Source organism: Dendrobates tinctorius, unplaced genomic scaffold (assembly GCF_039654945.1).
Source record: "Dendrobates tinctorius isolate UK_male_01 unplaced genomic scaffold, ASM3965494v1 ptg000029l, whole genome shotgun sequence".
In the NCBI taxonomy this organism is placed as follows: domain Eukaryota; kingdom Metazoa; phylum Chordata; class Amphibia; order Anura; family Dendrobatidae; genus Dendrobates; species Dendrobates tinctorius.
In genome coordinates this window covers 6,878,364-6,896,503 of record NW_027361697.1, presented here as the reverse complement: position 1 = coordinate 6,896,503, position 18,140 = coordinate 6,878,364, and the positions used below count along the sequence as shown (strand labels likewise).

The following is an 18,140-nucleotide window of genomic DNA, read 5'->3' as shown; positions in this document are numbered from 1 at the left end:
CACCTGTCCAACATGAAGATAAGCCATACTGTCCCATGCCATAATCCATCTCTGCGATATGTGATTTTAACCCTGAATGGTGCCATGATTGCAACTATCCACACTGAAAAACATGGGAGGTCACCACCGATGATTGAAGCTGCGTTCCCACATTTTGTTGTGAGCGGTCAGATGAACTGGTGTGACTATAATGGGATCACCATGAGCACCGTGTGTGCAGAAGAGTGCTGAAGCCAATGCCTATAAAAGGGCGGAATAGGTACTGTATAATCCAGCTATTGCAGGGTGCATGTGCGGTATACAGGAGCCACCATTACGCGTCACAGGGCGTGTGTGATGCTGATGGGAGGGGTGGATTTCTTCCAGGCACCGTATGTCCCGAAGCCTGTAAGGAAAGAAAATACAATTTCTCAACAACAAGACTGATAATAATGGGCATACTGTCATGGTTTATTCAGAATGCTGGGCTGGGGTTAATTGGTAGTGCCTCCTTCTGGGTCTGCGGAGGGTTTTTATAGCATCAGGTGAGGACCCTCCCCTGTCATTTATACTCCTAGTTTGAGTGTGCCCAACCCTGCTCCGTTTGTGCTCTCACCTGTCCTGGTACGATTGTTTGGTGTATGATCTGGTTTGGTCTCGGTTTACATCTCTTGGATTCTGATTTTGTACTTGTATGTCCGTCCTGTGTATGACCCCTGGCTTTGTCCTGACCTCCCTGTGATCGCTCCTCTGGTGCTTCTGCCTCCATCCCGTGTGTGACCCTCTGCTACACCTGACTATTCTCTGACTCACGATTCTGTACCTCGTTTGTCCGTACTGTGTATGACCTCCGTTTTGCCCAACTCTGAGTTTTCTACCATCTCTGCAAGCAGGACGCTAAGCCCCGCCCCCTTGCTGTCACATGACCGTAGGTCCTGTGCCTGCTTGCTAAAGTTTCAGAGTTCAGGTCCTGTGCATCTGTACTTTCCGGCTATTCCTGTCACCGGGGCCCCTACAGTACGGGTGAGTCCCTGCTCAGCGGAGGCTGCACGCTGGCGCTGTCAGGAGCCTGATACATACAGGTTGGACTAGTATAACATCTATTACCTGTATGCCCATATTAATAGGTTATATACGTCCCGGGGGTTGACAGATTCTCTTTAAGTTTGCATTGTGTAAATGTTGCTCTGGTTTAGTAGATGACCTCATTAATCTACACTAGTTTCTATAGCCAATGTGTCATCTAATTTCAGTTCCCTTTATTGAAAATAAAATATCAATAAACCAGCAAAATATTCCATTGCTTGTCCTTTGATACCAACTTTACAGCTTCCATTCTGCAGTATCCCACTCAATCCTAAGCATGTATCATTATACTGAGTGTTTGCATCTCTAAGTGACCTGGCTACTTTGCATTATAAAAACCCAGCGTTACATAATAGCACAGTATTTTTAAATAATTGAGCTCAGTAATTTAAGGTAAAAAAAAAAGTTTTTAAGCATAATAAATAAATATATAACAATCCCAGTTATAAATCGCCAAAAAATAAACTAAATACATTACTTCTGGTGTGATAGATTTTTATTTCGAGAGATCCTGTTGAGTTGAGTTGTAAGCCTAGACAGTTCACTGAACGTGTGTAGGTTGAGGAGTAGGCTTATCCATGTGTTAGCCCCTTATCACTGTGTGTGTGTCTGCACCAAACCGGGTCTATTTCTCAATAGCAGCATGCCATGCTTCATAGTGCAAGCGGGGGGGCTGGTTCGCAGCATATGCAAATTTTTAAATTGGAAGGATAATTAAATTGACAAATATGTAAAAAAAAAAAAAAACCTGTATTGTTTGCTATAATAAGGTGGTAATTTTATGGTGCTTTAATTTAATGTTACTCTTATGTGTGGAAGAATATTTAGAATTGAGAGTCCTCAGTGGTTGATATTTTTAATGTCTAACTCTTATGTGCTAGAGGTTATAACACATTCTAAGAACTTGCCATGTTTGTTCTTTTAGGCTGGGGTCACACTGCGTTATGGCAGTCTGTTAAACGGACTGCGTTACACCGCGGTATAACGCGGTGTATTGCAGTCCGTTAACGCTGCCATAGACCCCCATTATGTGGCGCATCGTGACTTATGCCGTAAAGCGGCATACTTCGCGACGTGCCGTTATTCACTGACGGAGCCTCGGACGCGGCCTGCAGCGTCTGAGGCTCCGTCACCGCTAGCACAGATGAAGCATCAGCGCTAGCGGTATAGCATAATGCATATCGCGTTATGCTATAGCGCTAATGCAGCCCGTCAACGCTATGCGTTGAACGGGCTTTGTAAACGCTATGTGAACCCAGCACTATGGTTTAATATGTATTGTCTTTTTGAGAATATCATACGCGTTGTGAATGGAAGATGCACTGGCAAAATAGGTGCTCGGCAAAGCCAGAGAGAGAATTGAGACCGATTTGCCCTTTGGTCCTGGTCACCTACATTCATTCCTGTGTCAGATGCATCTTCTCCCATATAATTGATCTGTTTATAGGTGGATCTTTCAGTTTCCAGAGTGTTTGCCAAAAAAGAGTTGAGTGTGGTGATAGGCCTCATGCACATTGTAAGGGGAGAATTCGGCTGAGAACTAAATCCGCACCTTTAAACACCTGGCTGACCCCATATTCTTTCACTATAGAACTCCAGGTGTGGCTAACACTGCTACTTGCTTTAAGTATCTTCTTACCTAGGTGCCCCCAATTTGCCTGCTACAAGCAAAATTGACACGACTGTAGAATTGCTTGCTGAATAACTTCCTCACTTGCTGGTCTGTTACTTCCACACACCTAAGGGTGCATTTTCTTTAGCTCCAGTTTTCTCTCAACTTACAACTAACTCCTAAAACCAGGAGCCCACACACTAGTCCCCCATTACTCTTCCCCATCTATGGGCCGGCCCTACATTTAACCCGGTCTCCCCTAATAGGAACTGCAAACTTCAGGAGGATAAAACATGTAATAAAATACAATTTGCACACAATACAAAAATATGGGTCTTCAGAGGGGTGTTACGTCATCCTTTCCACCCTTACAACACTACCTATTGTGTCGGACAAGTGCTATCCCTGGTTTTCACATGTAGCATTTGTACTCATGATATTCTTTGGGTCTGTGCACATGTCCAGTTCTTTTCTTTTTACCGAGTCTCCCAAGGAAAAAATCAGAGATGTGTCCGATTTTGAGTCGAATGTCGCCTCAAAATCAGCAGTGCTGTGGGTTCATGTAAAACATCAGAGCACAATTGGATGACATACGAGTGCAGTCCAATTTTCTGGCAGAATGGAGATGATGGAGAAACTATTTTTTTCTCTCCACCTCCGAGAGAAACTGATGGCACTCCAATCAAACTCTGATCAAAACCTAACCAGAATAATAGGACAGTTTTTTTAAGAGAAAACGATCATTTGCACCTACGCTCTGGCTAAGTTTATTGTCTAAGGAAATGTGGAGCCCAAAAATCTGTTGTGTGACTCTTGATCCCTTCAATGGGTCACTCATAGGAAAATGGGCTATAAAGGATGTTGAGTCTGAAGGAGACTGTTGTCTGAGGGAACCAGTGGCTGTGTATCATCTGCGTATCATTACCAGAGCATCCTAATAACCATAGATACATTCAGCACAGTCCTGAGGACAATTCGTCCACCGACTGGTGAGACATGTGCAATGCATATATTATTATAAGTGACTGTCGATGAGTTATCGAGTGGCACAGAAAATACTTCTTGTTTTGCACTAAAAAGTGTCTGTAATTTTCCCTCCCTTTATAGCCTACTATCCTTTACTAGGTGGAGATATTTGCCAGCTTTCAGAAAGCAAAATCTGAGACATTTAACTCCCTTCTGCAATTGCAGTGCCACCCAAAAATGCTCCTAAGAGTGCAGGAATACCTCTTAAATAGCCCACTTTTCAGAATTGTCCTTGTGTTGGCAAGTATAGGAAACCTGTGCTAGCCATGACAACAAGACAATGAATAAGAAATGGTATAAAAAATGCATGTCAAATGGTGAGTAATAGTAAGGAGGCGAGGAATCAAGAAAGATGCGTTATTGCATGCAACGTGTTTCAGCACCTTGATCAGGTACTGACATTAGGCTATCCGAGAAGCAGCTCAGGAAATTTTCCAAACGCTAGAAGGTTTTTAAAAAGACTTCAGTGTCCTCATCAAGAGGACGACTGACCATGCTCTCCTCCTCCTCCTTGTCCTCAGGCCTCCAACACTTAGAACTAACCTCAGTAATATCATTGTACAAACATCTTTGTAAATAAATGCATGTATTTAGGGTTACAGGAAAGATGTATATCTTTGTACCGTGTTAGCCAGTAGATAGAAAAATATTCAGAATTGAGAGTCCTTAGTGGTTGATACCTTTTAATGGCTAACTGAAAAGATGGTAACACATTGCAAGCTTTCGAGACTACTCAGGTCTCTTCATCAGGCATAGACTAATACAAAATCTGAAGAGTCGCATATTTATGCACAATACAGCACTGAAAAAATGCAATAGATGAGACATTTGACGTGAAGCAGATTTATGATTATGGGAGAGGGAGAAACATAAATATTGGACCAGTTCATAAATAAGGAGTCCGGATGTTTTATTGTTCTCTGATTGGGGTCTCCTAATGTGTTGTGGGGCATCACAACTCATTAATGGAACCCAATCAGAGGACAATAAAACATCCGGACTCCTTATCTATGAACTGGTCAAATATTTATGTTTCTCCCTCTCCCATAATCATAATTCTGCTTCACGTCACTTGTCTCATCTTTTGCATTTTTTCTATGCTGTATTGTGCATAAATATGCGACTCTTCAGATTTTGTATTAGTCTTTGCCTGATGAAGAGACCTGAGTAGTCTCGAAAGCTTGCAATGTGTTACCATCTTTTCAGTTAGCCATTAAAAGGTATCAACCACTAAGGACTCTCAATTCTGAATATTTTTGTATTTAGGGTTAAAACTTATATTTTTTTAATTGGGTTTCATTACAATTTTTGCATCGCTTAGGCCATTTTCACACTTCAGTTTTTTACAATCAGTCACAATCCGCCAGGTTTTGAAAAAAACGGATCCGCAATTTTTCTTTTGAGGATCCGTTTTTTTCCCCATTGACTTCCATTATTGGTGGATTGTGACGGATTGCCGTCCGTTGCACCCGTTTTTTTTGCGGATCCGCCAAAAGTTCCTGTCCGTCACCATCCTCAAAGATTTCAAAACGAAGCTTGCAACGTTTTTTTTCTGTGGCGGATCCGGATCCTCCAGTCTCTCTCTCTCTCTCTCTCCTTTTCCAGGCTGCGATTCCTTTAAAAATCTTCATTTGTCGGATCCGTCAAAAAAACGGACGGGTGCCAGTTGGCATCAGTACTAAAACGGATCCGCCATCCCTCCTTTTGGCGGATCTTGACTGATGCAAAAAACTGAAGTGTGAAAGAGGCCTTAGTTTTTCCAGGCTCTTTGTTTTTCTGCAAATTTAACTTTGATGTGGTATGTGAGCATAAATCAGCTAAGAGCAGCTGCGAAATAGACAGATAAAAGCGTTACAAACTCCATGTCAGACCATCATAGTGTGCTAACTGATGGATTCTCAGTTAGAGAGAATCTGTCAGAAAGTTTTTGCTATATAATCTGAAGACAGCAGGAGTTAGAGGCTGAATCACAGAATTCAAGGATGTGTTACTGTCATGGTCACGTGTGACTGGACACACCGCCTCCAGCAGGGCGAATTTATATGACACGCGTGACCCTGGATACACCGCCTCCAGCAGGGCGAGTTTAAATAATAGAACGTGCAGCCGGATACACTGCCTCCAGCAGGCGAATTTCAGTAGTACACGTATGTCTGGATACACCGTCTCCAGCTGGGCGAATTTCAGAATAAAGGGGAAAACCAGGAAAACAATAACAATGGTGGCCTTATGATAGGGAACGGGGATGTGGAGACCTCCTGCACTCCCCTGAGTCAGTGTCTCTACACTCCTAACGATCCCTAGGCAGGTTACGCACCGGGCGCCGATCAGGATATCTGAAATCCCTAGCTCGCCCTGAACCAATCTCTTACTAGTGAAGTGGATGGTGCAGAAACTAATCCCACCACTGCACTAAACCACACATTGAGGAAAGTGACAAACAGGGAGACACCACTTAGCATTGCTCTGTTGTAAATGCTCCCAGCAACAGAGTCCGAGACCTGAGTGCATCTTTTCCTCCAACCGGATCCAACACCTGAGTGCAGCTTTCCAGCAACAGAGTCCCGCATCTGAGTGCAGCTTTCCAGCAACACAGTCCAGCATCCGAGTGCAGCTTTCCAGCAACAGAGTCCAGCATCTGAGTGCAGCTCTCTTCCAGCAACAGAGTCCAGCATCTGATTGCAGCTTTCACCATAGCTGCCACTTCACCAAGCTTTGTAAGAACTCCTCGCTGACACCATAGCTGCCACTCCACCAAGCTTTGCAAGAACTCCACACTGACACCATAGCTGCCACTCCTCCAAGCTTTGCAAGAACTCCTCGCTGACACCATAGCTGACACTCCAGGATTCTGACTGAGCTGCCCGGGACTCTTCTCCCACCAAGCTCCTTCCTTCCCCAAGGATGGTTGGAAAAGACCAATCACACCAACAGTGAGTGAAACCACCTGCTACACCTTTATAGGCAGGACCCAAGGAATCACACCTGCTTCATTATCATGTGCAATAACACTAACCACCACCGGGGGCAAACTAGAACAAAAGACACCACTGTGTAATAACCCTAATGGCCACTGGGGGGCAAAACCAACTCCAAGCAACCAGCTCAAAGGAAAAAAAAGGTTACTTATTCAAAACCTGTCATATCCAACCTGGATCATGACAGTTACTTGTCACAGTGTGTGCTGTTGTTCGCCAACTGTGAATGATTTATCTCTAAGAGATTAACATTGCTGGACTACATTAGTCTGGCAATGCCTCCTCCCCTTGTGATAAGCACCTCACTGCCTCTTGAGAGCCTAGTGTGGGCGGGGTTAGCTTTCTCAGCTCTGCTTAATTCTAAATCTAAAAACTCTGTGTCAGAACTGCTGTACCCAGTAAATTAAATGATACATCATTGGATTCAGCTTCTCTTTGCCTACATTACGCTGCTCTTAGATGAAGTAGCAAAAACTTGCTTACAGATTTCCTTTAACTCATATATAGCCATTAACAGACAGACAGGCAAATGATGCCAAATTTTTCATGAATTCAAAATAGGAAGACTAGATTTTAGAATCAATTACATGTATTAAAATAAAAAAAATTGTCTGTAAGGCCATGTTCACACGTTCAGTATTTAGTCAGTATTTTCAATCAGTATTTGGAAGCCAAAACCAGGAGTGGGTTAAAAATGCAGAAGTGTTGAGGTTTTTTTTTTATTATACTTTTCCTCTGACTGTTCCACTCCTGGTTTTCACTTACAAATACTGAAGAAAAGTAGTGACCAAATACTGAACATGTGAATGTGGCCTAAGGGTGGACAAGTTCTTTTAAGGCACATATCAGGGACCAATGACTTGCTCAATTAATTTCTGGAGTGCTGGAGTTTTTGGTTCCATTGACTGTATGCAAGGTGCAAGGTAGTCTGTTAACTGAGTTGAAAGTGAGTTCCAGAGAATGGGTCATGCGATGAAGAAATTGTGGAGATGGTTCTGTGAGGAGTAAAGTTTATGTGTGGGCAGATGATGGGAGATTTGGTCAGAGACGAACCAGGAAGGGGGTAACTTATGGGCTCCCTTGTAAGTCCTTGTATTGAACTAGATTCTCTGGACTATGGGTAGCCAGTGAAGGGGATGGCAGAGGGGTAGGAAGAGAAGTCAGGATGGGACTGGAAGAGATACACTCTGCAGTTGAGGTTGGATTAATTGAGCACAAGAGTCTTACGGACCCTATACACATTAGACTAATGACGTTCAAACCCACCAATATTGACAGATTCAGCAGACATCCTAATGTGTATGAGGGCGTTGACCAAATGATCATCGAAGGAGATCTAGATTGGCTATGTCTGATTTTGGACTGCCAAACTCCTTGTTTCTCAGAGATAGGCCACCGGCAGAGATGGTTATTTGTCTGTTGCTCTTCCATAGACCATACTGGAGCAATCGGCTGAACGAGTACTCCTGGGTATGATGGAGACACCCCAGATGACTGCCGGCCAAACAATTAGCCAAAGCATCATTCGACTGACCGCCATCTAATGTGTATGAGGGCTTGAGATGGGCAGCCATAGAATAGGTTGTAGCAGTAGTCCTGGCAGTGGACCCAGTCACTGGTGCATCCAGTCTACAGTCAGTAAATCATCAATGGATCTATAATCAGTTGGTAGCAGTACAGCTCTCATATTCGCCTGGAGATCGCAGGTCCATGAAACTTTTTCAACAAAATCAGTTTGTGAGCCAAATCAATATTAATGAAAATGTAGATAATGAATTCATCAGAGAAGGACATTAATGAACAAGAAGATGTTGACCACCATTATTTGTAGGAAATGTGTGCACTCCTTTCTTTATATTCACTGATAGTCTTTCTAACTATAGATATCTTCCATTATCTCTGGGCATTATTTGCCTGTTGTTTTGATACAGCTTTATTGTTCTGTCCGTGTGACTAGTGGTGTACTGATCGGAGCCCGTGCATCTAGAATTTGCTTTTCCCAGTTTTTACGCATTTCACTTGGTTTCCATGGCAACAGCAAAAGTTCCAGAACGTGTAAACAGCTTATTGTTTGTGCTACAATGCTAGTTTTGGGTGGGGGGAAGGAGGACTTGGGTCTAATGGGTTAGTACTAACTAGACATTGGTTCGCACGCTTGAATATCTGCAGTGCCCATAGGGATTGTAGCGTCATATCAAAAATGTATTCCTTAGTTGTGTTTCGTCCTCAATATTCGGAGTATTCCAGTGCATAGGGGCTGATAAAGTGTCAAAAAGCTCTGGGCAAATGCAGATTCATTTGTGATTGAGGGAAATGTTCACTGCAGCGTTTTTCTATGGCAGTGATATTGAATATGTATTTATTATACTTAGTGCAGTGCAATGCCAGTATTTTTAGGTAAATCTCTGGATATATTATATGTCTGGAAATTACTTGATCCTGCATTCCCCAAAATATTATTTTGGGTTCCCACAATGCAAAGATCTGTGGGCTACTGTCTGCTAACTCCAAGATCATAGATCAGCAGGATGGATCACAACATGATGGATCACAGTGTCTGACGCGCTCATTTTGCAAAATATCAAGAAAATAAAAAATGTTTCTTTAAACAGATAATCGAGAAGTTTATGAGAAAATGGAAAACGGTCTTAGGAGCGCAGGAAAAAGACTCAGACAAGAGATGGGTTTAAACCACAATGCGTTTCGACGGAGGATCCGTCTTCATCAGGTGGATGTTTGAAGACAGATCCTCCATCAAAACGCGATGTGGTTTAAACCCATCCCTCGTCTGAGTCTCTTTCCTGCGCTTCTAAGACCATTTTCCATTTTCTCATTGCTCCTATCCTCCATTGGAGGTTTTCGTCTGGGGCTGCGGTGGAGACCTGACATCCTTGTCTGCCCATGGGTTGCTTCCTAAGCGCTCCTTTATGACCACTTATAACTGACTCTTAATCGAGAAGTTTATGGCAACGCCATGTGTAGGTGTGATGTGCCATGAAGAAGCAAAATGTGATTTCTCTCCAACTCTTTGGGTGTACTTTAAACTTATAAAGTGATCATCTAAACACTTGTTTGACCAACAACTATGTCCAACTTATACATGCATGGTCAGGTTCCCTGAGCATGCATGTGTTTTCAGTGGGGGTTGCGGTAATCTGATCTCTCACTGTAACAAAAGTTTTATGTGTAGATATTCATCATCTCCAATATTTGTTCTCCCTCTGCATCATCAGTTGGGGGAAAGTCCAGAGATCCGAATACACATTAAAGTAGAAGGTTCTGTCTAAATTGACATTACTGTAATGTGTATGAGGGTCTCCTGATTTCCCCAATGGAAGCAACAGAGCTTGTTCCTGCTTCCTCACGATTCAGGTGTGATGATCGGTCCTTATTCCATATGACCCCCCCAGCATGTCTTGTTGTGAGGTTTACACGTTTGCCCAAGCCATCCTTCGAGAGCTACAGTAGATGAGGCCAACCAGAGCTTTTCTCAAACCTTTACGTAACATTTATGTAGTTTTGGAGCCAAAAAAACAATTTTTTCTCATCAAATTGCAGTGAATTTGCCAAAGAAAGAGAACGTGTGGAGAACCGACGGGCCTTCATGAAGTTGCGCAGGCAGCAGCAGATTGAGAGGGAACTGAACGGATATCGGGCTTGGATAGATAAAGCTGGTAAGTGAAACACTGCAAAAATCCTTATGTCAAAACTTGCCTTTTTAATAGTCCTATTTAGGAACATTTCAATTCGTGGAACCACAGTAGAAACCTTTCCTATTTTATATACAATGAGTGAAATCTTTCATCTACCAGATTAAAGGGGCTGTCTCCACATTACTAAAATTCCTCTCTGTTTTCATTTATTATTTATAATTTTATAGTTTACTGCTCGTTGCCTAGATTACCAACCGCCGCTGCAGCCTAGCGGTGGTGGCCGGTCTCCTAGGCAAGGAGCACAGCTTTCCTATAGAGCTTGTAATCACTGCTATAAAGTTGACCTTATGGAAATAGGATTGGAGAGCACACAGTTTGGGCTAGAGTCGCAAAGACGCCACTGGTACGAGCTGTCAATCAATCAGAAGCACCCAGGCAAGCAGAAAGCCGAGGGCAAGGGAGGAAATCTCTTTAATCCCACCATTTTTAAGGCAGTTTTAAAGATGGCATGAACACATTATATATTTGGATTTTAGCACATTAGACCATTTATTCTGCACTGAATACTGCAAAATATCAAAAAAATTATTGCTACAACTTGCTTTTATAGATAAGTCTACAGGCAAGTGTCATGTAAGAGAGATGAAAATGATGCAGCTTTTTCCCATTAACGGTCTTGCAAGAGAGAATGTCTTATCCCCCCCAACCAGAGTTATGTTTGTTTGTCTCATTGGATCCTTGTTCCATATCAGGTGGATTTCATGTGTGTGTTTTTGGAAACACGTTTATTTCTGTACACTTATGGTGTGATGTGTGCATTTGGGGGTACGTGCAATCACTAGTTCGGAGCCAATGAGAGAAGTTCATATGTGCCATGCCCTAGCTGTCCCAGGGTTGTAGGGTATAATATTTAATGAGATTAGGTGGAGTGTGTGCTGGTGAGGTTACCATGAAGGTGAAGCCATCAATATGGCTGAGGTGTTTTACAGGCAGATGTCCCACCATTTTGGGCGAGTGGCAGGGTGCCAATTCAGCGGTTAGGATCTACACTACCTCAAAGAGAATGCAACTAAAGGTGGGGCACATCATCCACCCCAGGTTACAGAAAATATTTTGCCACTGTGACTATCCCTTCTGGAGGAAGCAGTGCCCCCTTTAATGAGAGCAGGAGGAGCCTCAGGAGGAGACCTGAAGATGCTAAAGATTGAGGTCTGTCTCCAAGAGCGAAGTGCAATTTTGCCATCTAAAGTGCTGACGGGCACTTCACGCAGACCAAGGCTACATTTATGGGGGGGGTCAAGGCCAAGAAGCTAAGCTGTCATTAGGAAGATCACCTGCAGAAGAAAATGCTAGGGGTGAGACTGAATTGCCATTAGAGCAACCTGCCAAGTTGAGAGAGATCTGTCTGGAGAACCTGCCCAGATGCGAGAGATCTGCCTGGAGAACCTGACCAAATGCGAGAGATCTTTCTGGAGACCCTGCCCAGATGCGAGAGATCTGTCTGGAGGATGGAGAGAGAAGGATAAAGTCCAATGGAATCTGTAGTTGGGTATGTGTGCAGCTGTTAATGGGGATCCTGGGTGTTGGATTGCCACTGATCTGATTGATGACCTGTCCTACAGATAGACCATCAATATCATAAGCCCAGACCTCCTCTCGGACCATTCTTTATCCAATATTCAAGCAATGTTGTAGTTCATGTCTTCACTTCTGATAATGGTCAGCTTAGAATTCAAGTTGTCACATTTATCTGTATGTTTCTCTTCATTCAGAGGAAGTTATGTTAGCAGAAGAGAATAAAAATTCTGGAACTTCAGCTTTAGAAGGTAAGATCATTGATTTCTCACACCTTTAAGCCCTTTATAGTTTTATTTCCCTTGGATCTTGTCCAACTTGTATGTTTGTGCTGCTCCCTATAAGATAAACCCTACTGAACTGTCCTTTGTGTGCTATAATCTGGTTCTTTGAGCATCGGGGGGAGAGGATGAAATTCTCCATATTTTGTCTACAGTTCTCAGGAGAGCAACAATTAAACGAAGCAGAACAGAAGCTATGAACCGGGACACAAATGAAGACCGTTGTGTTGACATATCTTCTGTCGGTGGGTGCAGATTCTTAGTGACGTGTTATAATGTGTATTCTACAGACTGGACCGTATGTGCCGTAACATCATCCTCAATATGTCCCCATTGCAGGCACCCCTCTTGCAAGAGGTAGTATTAAAAGTAACAAAATGGACGGTGCATCTTATTTTCGTCATAAAGAAAGATTACTACGAATATCCATACGCCATATGATCAAGTCTCCGGTTTTCTATTGGATGGTCTTAGGAGTGGTAGCGCTCAACACTGCCTGCGTGGCCATTGTTCACCATGACCAGGCACACTGGCTCTCCAATATTCTATGTAAGTTTTATTACGTTTTGCTTCCTGAAGTGAGATGCAGATATTAAAAATGTATAATCAGGAAAGTATTGATTCATAGCTTTTCTTTAAAGAAATATTGTGCTCACATAACATTGTAAAAATAATGTTGCACATTAAAGGATCTGTCCTCTTTATCATTATTCTAACAAATGTGCTGGGGATATATGATCCTGTCTGATTTGTTAATATTTAAACAGTATCTATCATTTTAAGTTTTATTTCATAAATCAATAGTACACATGAAAATGAGCAATTTTGTAATATATCTTATCAGAGAAATCTGCTTCTTTCCCTGCCAGGGCTAATTTTTCACTTTGTAAAATTTGTATTTGGTGACGACTGAGAAAGTGTAAATGTCATTTCAGTAGAATATCCACGTCTGCTTCTAGCTCCTCCTCTCTCCATAGAACTCTATGAGCACTAACTGTCATCTCCCATCTCAATAATGTGAAAGTCTATATTCACTGAAGACAGATTTTACCTGTGAATTGAGAATTTTGAGAATGAATGATCAGTCCAGGAGGAGAAAGAAGCAAATTTATCTAATAAGATATATTATTATACTTTCTTATTTCCACTTGAACTATTGATTTATGAAATAAAAAATTAAAACGGTTACTCTCTAGGTGTAGCAGATGTTCCTCTTTTGTGAAGCACCACCTGCTCAAACCATCCATTGATTGCTCATACCATGGGAAGTAAGTGTTCAGCCTATGCATGATCATGCTTAGACGATCCTTAGAAAGTTTCTGCTGTACTCATGCATAAGCTGAGATCCTGTGGTCTGTGGTTTGGCGCAATTGGAAGGAGGGGATCCAGGGATTTGTATCCTTACTTTTTCATAGGGCTAGAACATTTAATTTTTTTTCAATATCCTGAACCATTATGCTGTTCGGAAAAATGTATGATATGAATGTCTCCCAATTTGGTTCATGTCTCCCAGTTTGGTTAACATTTCCCAGTTTGGTTCACATCTCCCAGTTTGATTCACGTCTCCCAGTTTGGTTCATGTCTCCCAGTTTGGTTAACCACTTCCAGTTTGGTTCACGTCTCCCAGTTTGGTTCACGTCTCCCAGTTTGGTTCATGTCTCCCAGTTTGGTTAACCACTTCCAGTTTAGTTCATGTCTCCCAGTTTGGTTCATGTCTCCCAGTTTGGTTCATGTCTCCCAGTTTGGTTCATGTCTCCCAGTTTGGTTCACGTCTCCCAGTTTGGTTCACGTCTCCCAGTTTGGTTCACATCTCCCAGTTTGGCTCATGTCTCCCAGTTTGGTTAACCACTTCCAGTTTAGTTCATGTCTCCCAGTTTAGTTCATGTCTCCCAGTTTGGTTCATGTCTCCCAGTTTAGTTCATGTCTCCCAGTTTGGTTAACCTTTCCCAATTTGGTTCACATCTCCCAGTTTGGTTCACGTCTCCCAGTTTGGTTCATGTCTCCCAGTTTGATTAACCACTTCCAGTTTGGTTCACGTCTCCCACTTTGGTTCACGTCTCCCAGTTTGGTTCATGTCTCCCAGTTTGGTTAACCACTTCCAGTTTAGTTCATGTCTCCCAGTTTGGTTCATGTCTCCCAGTTTGGTTCATGTCTCCCAGTTTAGTTCATGTCTCCCAGTTTAGTTCACGTCTCCCAGTTTGGTTCACGTCTCCCAGTTTGGTTAACCACTTCCAGTTTAGTTCATGTCTCCCAGTTTGGTTCATGTCTCCCAGTTTGGTTCATGTCTCCCAGTTTAGTTCATGTCTCCCAGTTTAGTTCATGTCTCCCAGTTTAGTTCATGTCTCCCAGTTTGGTTAACCACTTCCAGTTTGGTTCACGTCTCCCAGTTTGGTTCATGTCTCCCAGTTTGGTTAACCACTTCCAGTTTAGTTCATGTCTCCCAGTTTAGTTCACGTCTCCCAGTTTGGTTCACGTCTCCCAGTTTGGTTCACGTCTCCCAGTTTGGTTCACGTCTCCCAGTTTGGTTCACGTCTCCCAGTTTGGTTCACGTCTCCCAGTTTGGTTCACGTCTCCCAGTTTGGTTCACGTCTCCCAGTTTGGTTCATGTCTCCCAGTTTGGTTCATGTCTCCCAGTTTGGTTCACGTCTCCCAGTTTGGTTCACGTCTCCCAGTTTGGTTCACATCTCCAACTTTGGTTCACGTCTCCCACTTTGGTTCTCGTCTCCCAGTTTGCATTTTCCCTTTCACAAATATGGATTGTCTCATACATTTTATTATACAGTTTATACAATTCTAATATTGATCTAAACAATGTTTTTTTGGGGGGGCGGGCTGGGAATATGGTTTATTTACAGACTATGCAGAATTCCTATTTCTTGGATTATTTTTGTTGGAGATGTCCCTCAAGATGTACGGGATGGGCCCCCGCCTCTACTTCCACTCTTCATTTAATTGTTTCGACTGTGGGGTGAGAAACTTATTTCTAAAACTTGTACCAAGCAAAGTGAAAAATATAACAGTACACCAAGTTCAGAGCAACGCATCGCAACTCATCGCAACATCACTGTATCAGAGTAGTTATCCTGCTAGATTTACTCGGTTTTCCGGCATAGATCTGACTGGCAATTTGAAATATTGAAAGATTAGAGGCAGACCGCTTGAAGATTAGAAGACTCCCATTATTAAATTCGGAGACCCCGAGGCAGCCAGAGGCTTCGTGTTTCTAAATAGGTTTTTCGCTTTGAACAGTTCCTTTTAACTTATAGAATCCCGTGATAATAGTGTAAGTGAATCACAGGGTATCTAGGACGTACAGCAACAGCTCTAATCTCTGCACGGTGAATGCAAAGAAAAAACTAGATTGTTGTTTTTTGGGCACCTTGCCAGAAATAAAGAGAAATCATCAGAAAGCTATATGCACACCAAAATGATGCAAAAAAAAAAACTCACTCCACAAATATATGGTTCATTCAGAGTAGCAAAACTTAAAACAACTATTCATTGTATATAGTATATATATATATATATATATATATATATATATATAGTTGTGTCAAAAACTGTACCCTTCCTGATTTGCTATTCTTTTGCATGCTTGTGGCACTTAAATGTTTTAGATCATCAAAAAAATTTAAATATTAGACAAAGATAACACAAGTAAACACAAAATGCAGTTTTTATATGAACGTCATTTTTATTAAGGGGAAAAGAAATCCAAACGTGCAGGGCCCTGTGTGAAAAGTGATTGCCTCCCCTTTTCTTAAATAAAGTGTGATTTATCACTTCTTTGAGAAGCTGAGTTCACATTCCCTAGCCACACGCTTGCCTGATTACTGCCGTACAAAGTAAAGTAGACCAAAAGATCTTCAAAAAGTAGACATCATGCCACTATCCAAAGAAATTCTGGAACAAATAGGAAAACAAAGTAATTGAGATCTATCAGTCTGGAAAAGGTTATAAAGATATTTCTAAAGCTTTGTGACTCCAGTGAACCACAGTGAGAGACATTATCCACAAATGGCAAAAACATTGATCAGAGGTGAACCTTCCCAGGAGTGGCCGGTCAACCAAAATTACTTATCCAAGAGATCACAAAAGACGCCACAACAACATCCAAAGAACTGCGCATCTCAGTTAAGGTCAGTGTTCATAACTCCATCGTAAGAAAGAGACTGGACAAAAATGGTCAAGTTCCAAGATGAAAACCACTGCTGAGCAATAAGAACATAAAGGCTAGTCTCAGTTTTGCCAGAAAACATCTTGATGATCCCAAAGACTTTTGGGAGAATACTCTGTGGACTGACAAGACAAAGGTTTAACTTTTTGGAAGGTGTACGTCCCATTACATCTGGCATTGAAGTAACAGAGCATTTCAGAAAAGGAACATCATACCAACAGTAAAATATGGTAGTGGAAATCACTTGAGTTATATAGCAAGACAATGATCCAAAACACACCAGCAAATCCACCTCTGAATGGCTTAAGAAAAGCTAAATTAAGACTTTGGAGTGGCCTAGACAAAGTCCTGATGTTAATCCAACTTAGATGATGTGGCATGACCTTAAAAAAGCAGTTCATGGTCGGAAACCCTCCAATGTGGCTGAATTACAACAATCCTGCAAAGATGAGTGAGCCAAAATTCCTCCAGAGCATTGTAAAAGACTCATTGCCAGTTACCGCAAACACTCAAATGCAGTTATTGCTGGTAAGGGTGGCCCAACCAGGTATTAGGTTTTTAGGGGACAATCACTTTTTCACACAGGGCCCCGTAGGTTTGGATTTCTTTTTCCCTTAATAATAAAGACCTTCATTTAAAAACTGAATTTTGAATTTACTTGTTTTATCTTTGTCTAATATTTATATTTGTTTGATGATCTGAAACTTTTATGAGTGACAAACATGGAAAAGAATAGGAAATCAGAATAAAGTTTTCATTTTTACTCCACAGTGAATGCTGTAAAAACTAAATTTCCATTCCAACCCATATTTTTTTGTGTTTCAATGCACAACATGGTAAATTAAATGGTCTCAAACAAAAATATCAAATCAACCTACGCATATTTCAATGTAAAAATAAGAAATTTATGTCTCTTATAAACAACATCAATGATTAACCTAAAGCGAAAAAAAAAGAGCAAAAAATGGCCACAGCTGGACGTTGTAACATGTAGTCAACTTTCAAACACTGCCAGCCCTTGTGCATTAATATGACTTACGTATGACCCCCAGAGGAACCTGGCAGGAATATTCTCTTATAAAGTACACATGAATGTTCTGCCGAGCGTTTCTGTGTATGGGGTAATTGGGGGAGATAGCTCTGCCTGCCGAAATACCATTCAGATGACAGTTATCTAATTATTATCATTATTTATTATTATAGCGCCATTTATTCCATGGCGCTTTACATGTGAGGAGGGGTATACATAATACATACAAGTACAGTAATCTTAAACAATACAAGTCACGACTGGAACAGGAGGAGAGAGGACCCTGCCCGCGAGGGCTCACAGTCTACAACGGGATGGGTGAGGATACAGAAGGCGATGGTAGAGCTGGTCGTGCGGCGGTTTGGTGGATCGGTGTTTACCGATCTAATGGGCTTAGGGGGCTTTTAACTGCAGTGGTCGGCAGTTTATCTGCCTACAAATATTTTTTTAACATATTTACTATTAAATTCCATTTAATTCAAACATTCTATGTAGATATCTGCAATTAAAGGGGTATTTCCATCTCCAAGATCTTATCCCAATATGTAGCAGGTGTAGTAATACTAATATTGGCAAATACCTCCAATTAAAATATAGTATAGTTCTTCTGATTACTTATGTAGCTTATGTGCAAGACATTGCAGTAGCTTAGGTATCCATGGTTACAACCACTCATATTGTGACAGCTGGTTGTTAGTGGTTGTAACCATGGATACCTAAGCTACTGCAATTCCCTGCACATG

General features: G+C 41.8%; 1 protein-coding gene across 1 annotated transcript in view; it reads left to right on the top strand.

The window, feature by feature from the left end:
- CACNA1E (calcium voltage-gated channel subunit alpha1 E) overlaps window positions 1–18,140 on the top strand; it is an 817,054-nt gene that overhangs the window by 696,622 nt on the left and 102,292 nt on the right. The window contains exons 10-14 of the mRNA XM_073571345.1: window positions 10,240–10,355; window positions 12,107–12,160; window positions 12,346–12,435; window positions 12,530–12,739; window positions 15,046–15,158. Coding sequence (XP_073427446.1) covers window positions 10,240–10,355; window positions 12,107–12,160; window positions 12,346–12,435; window positions 12,530–12,739; window positions 15,046–15,158 — 583 coding nt within the window. The remainder of the gene's footprint in view (window positions 1–10,239; window positions 10,356–12,106; window positions 12,161–12,345; window positions 12,436–12,529; window positions 12,740–15,045; window positions 15,159–18,140) is intronic.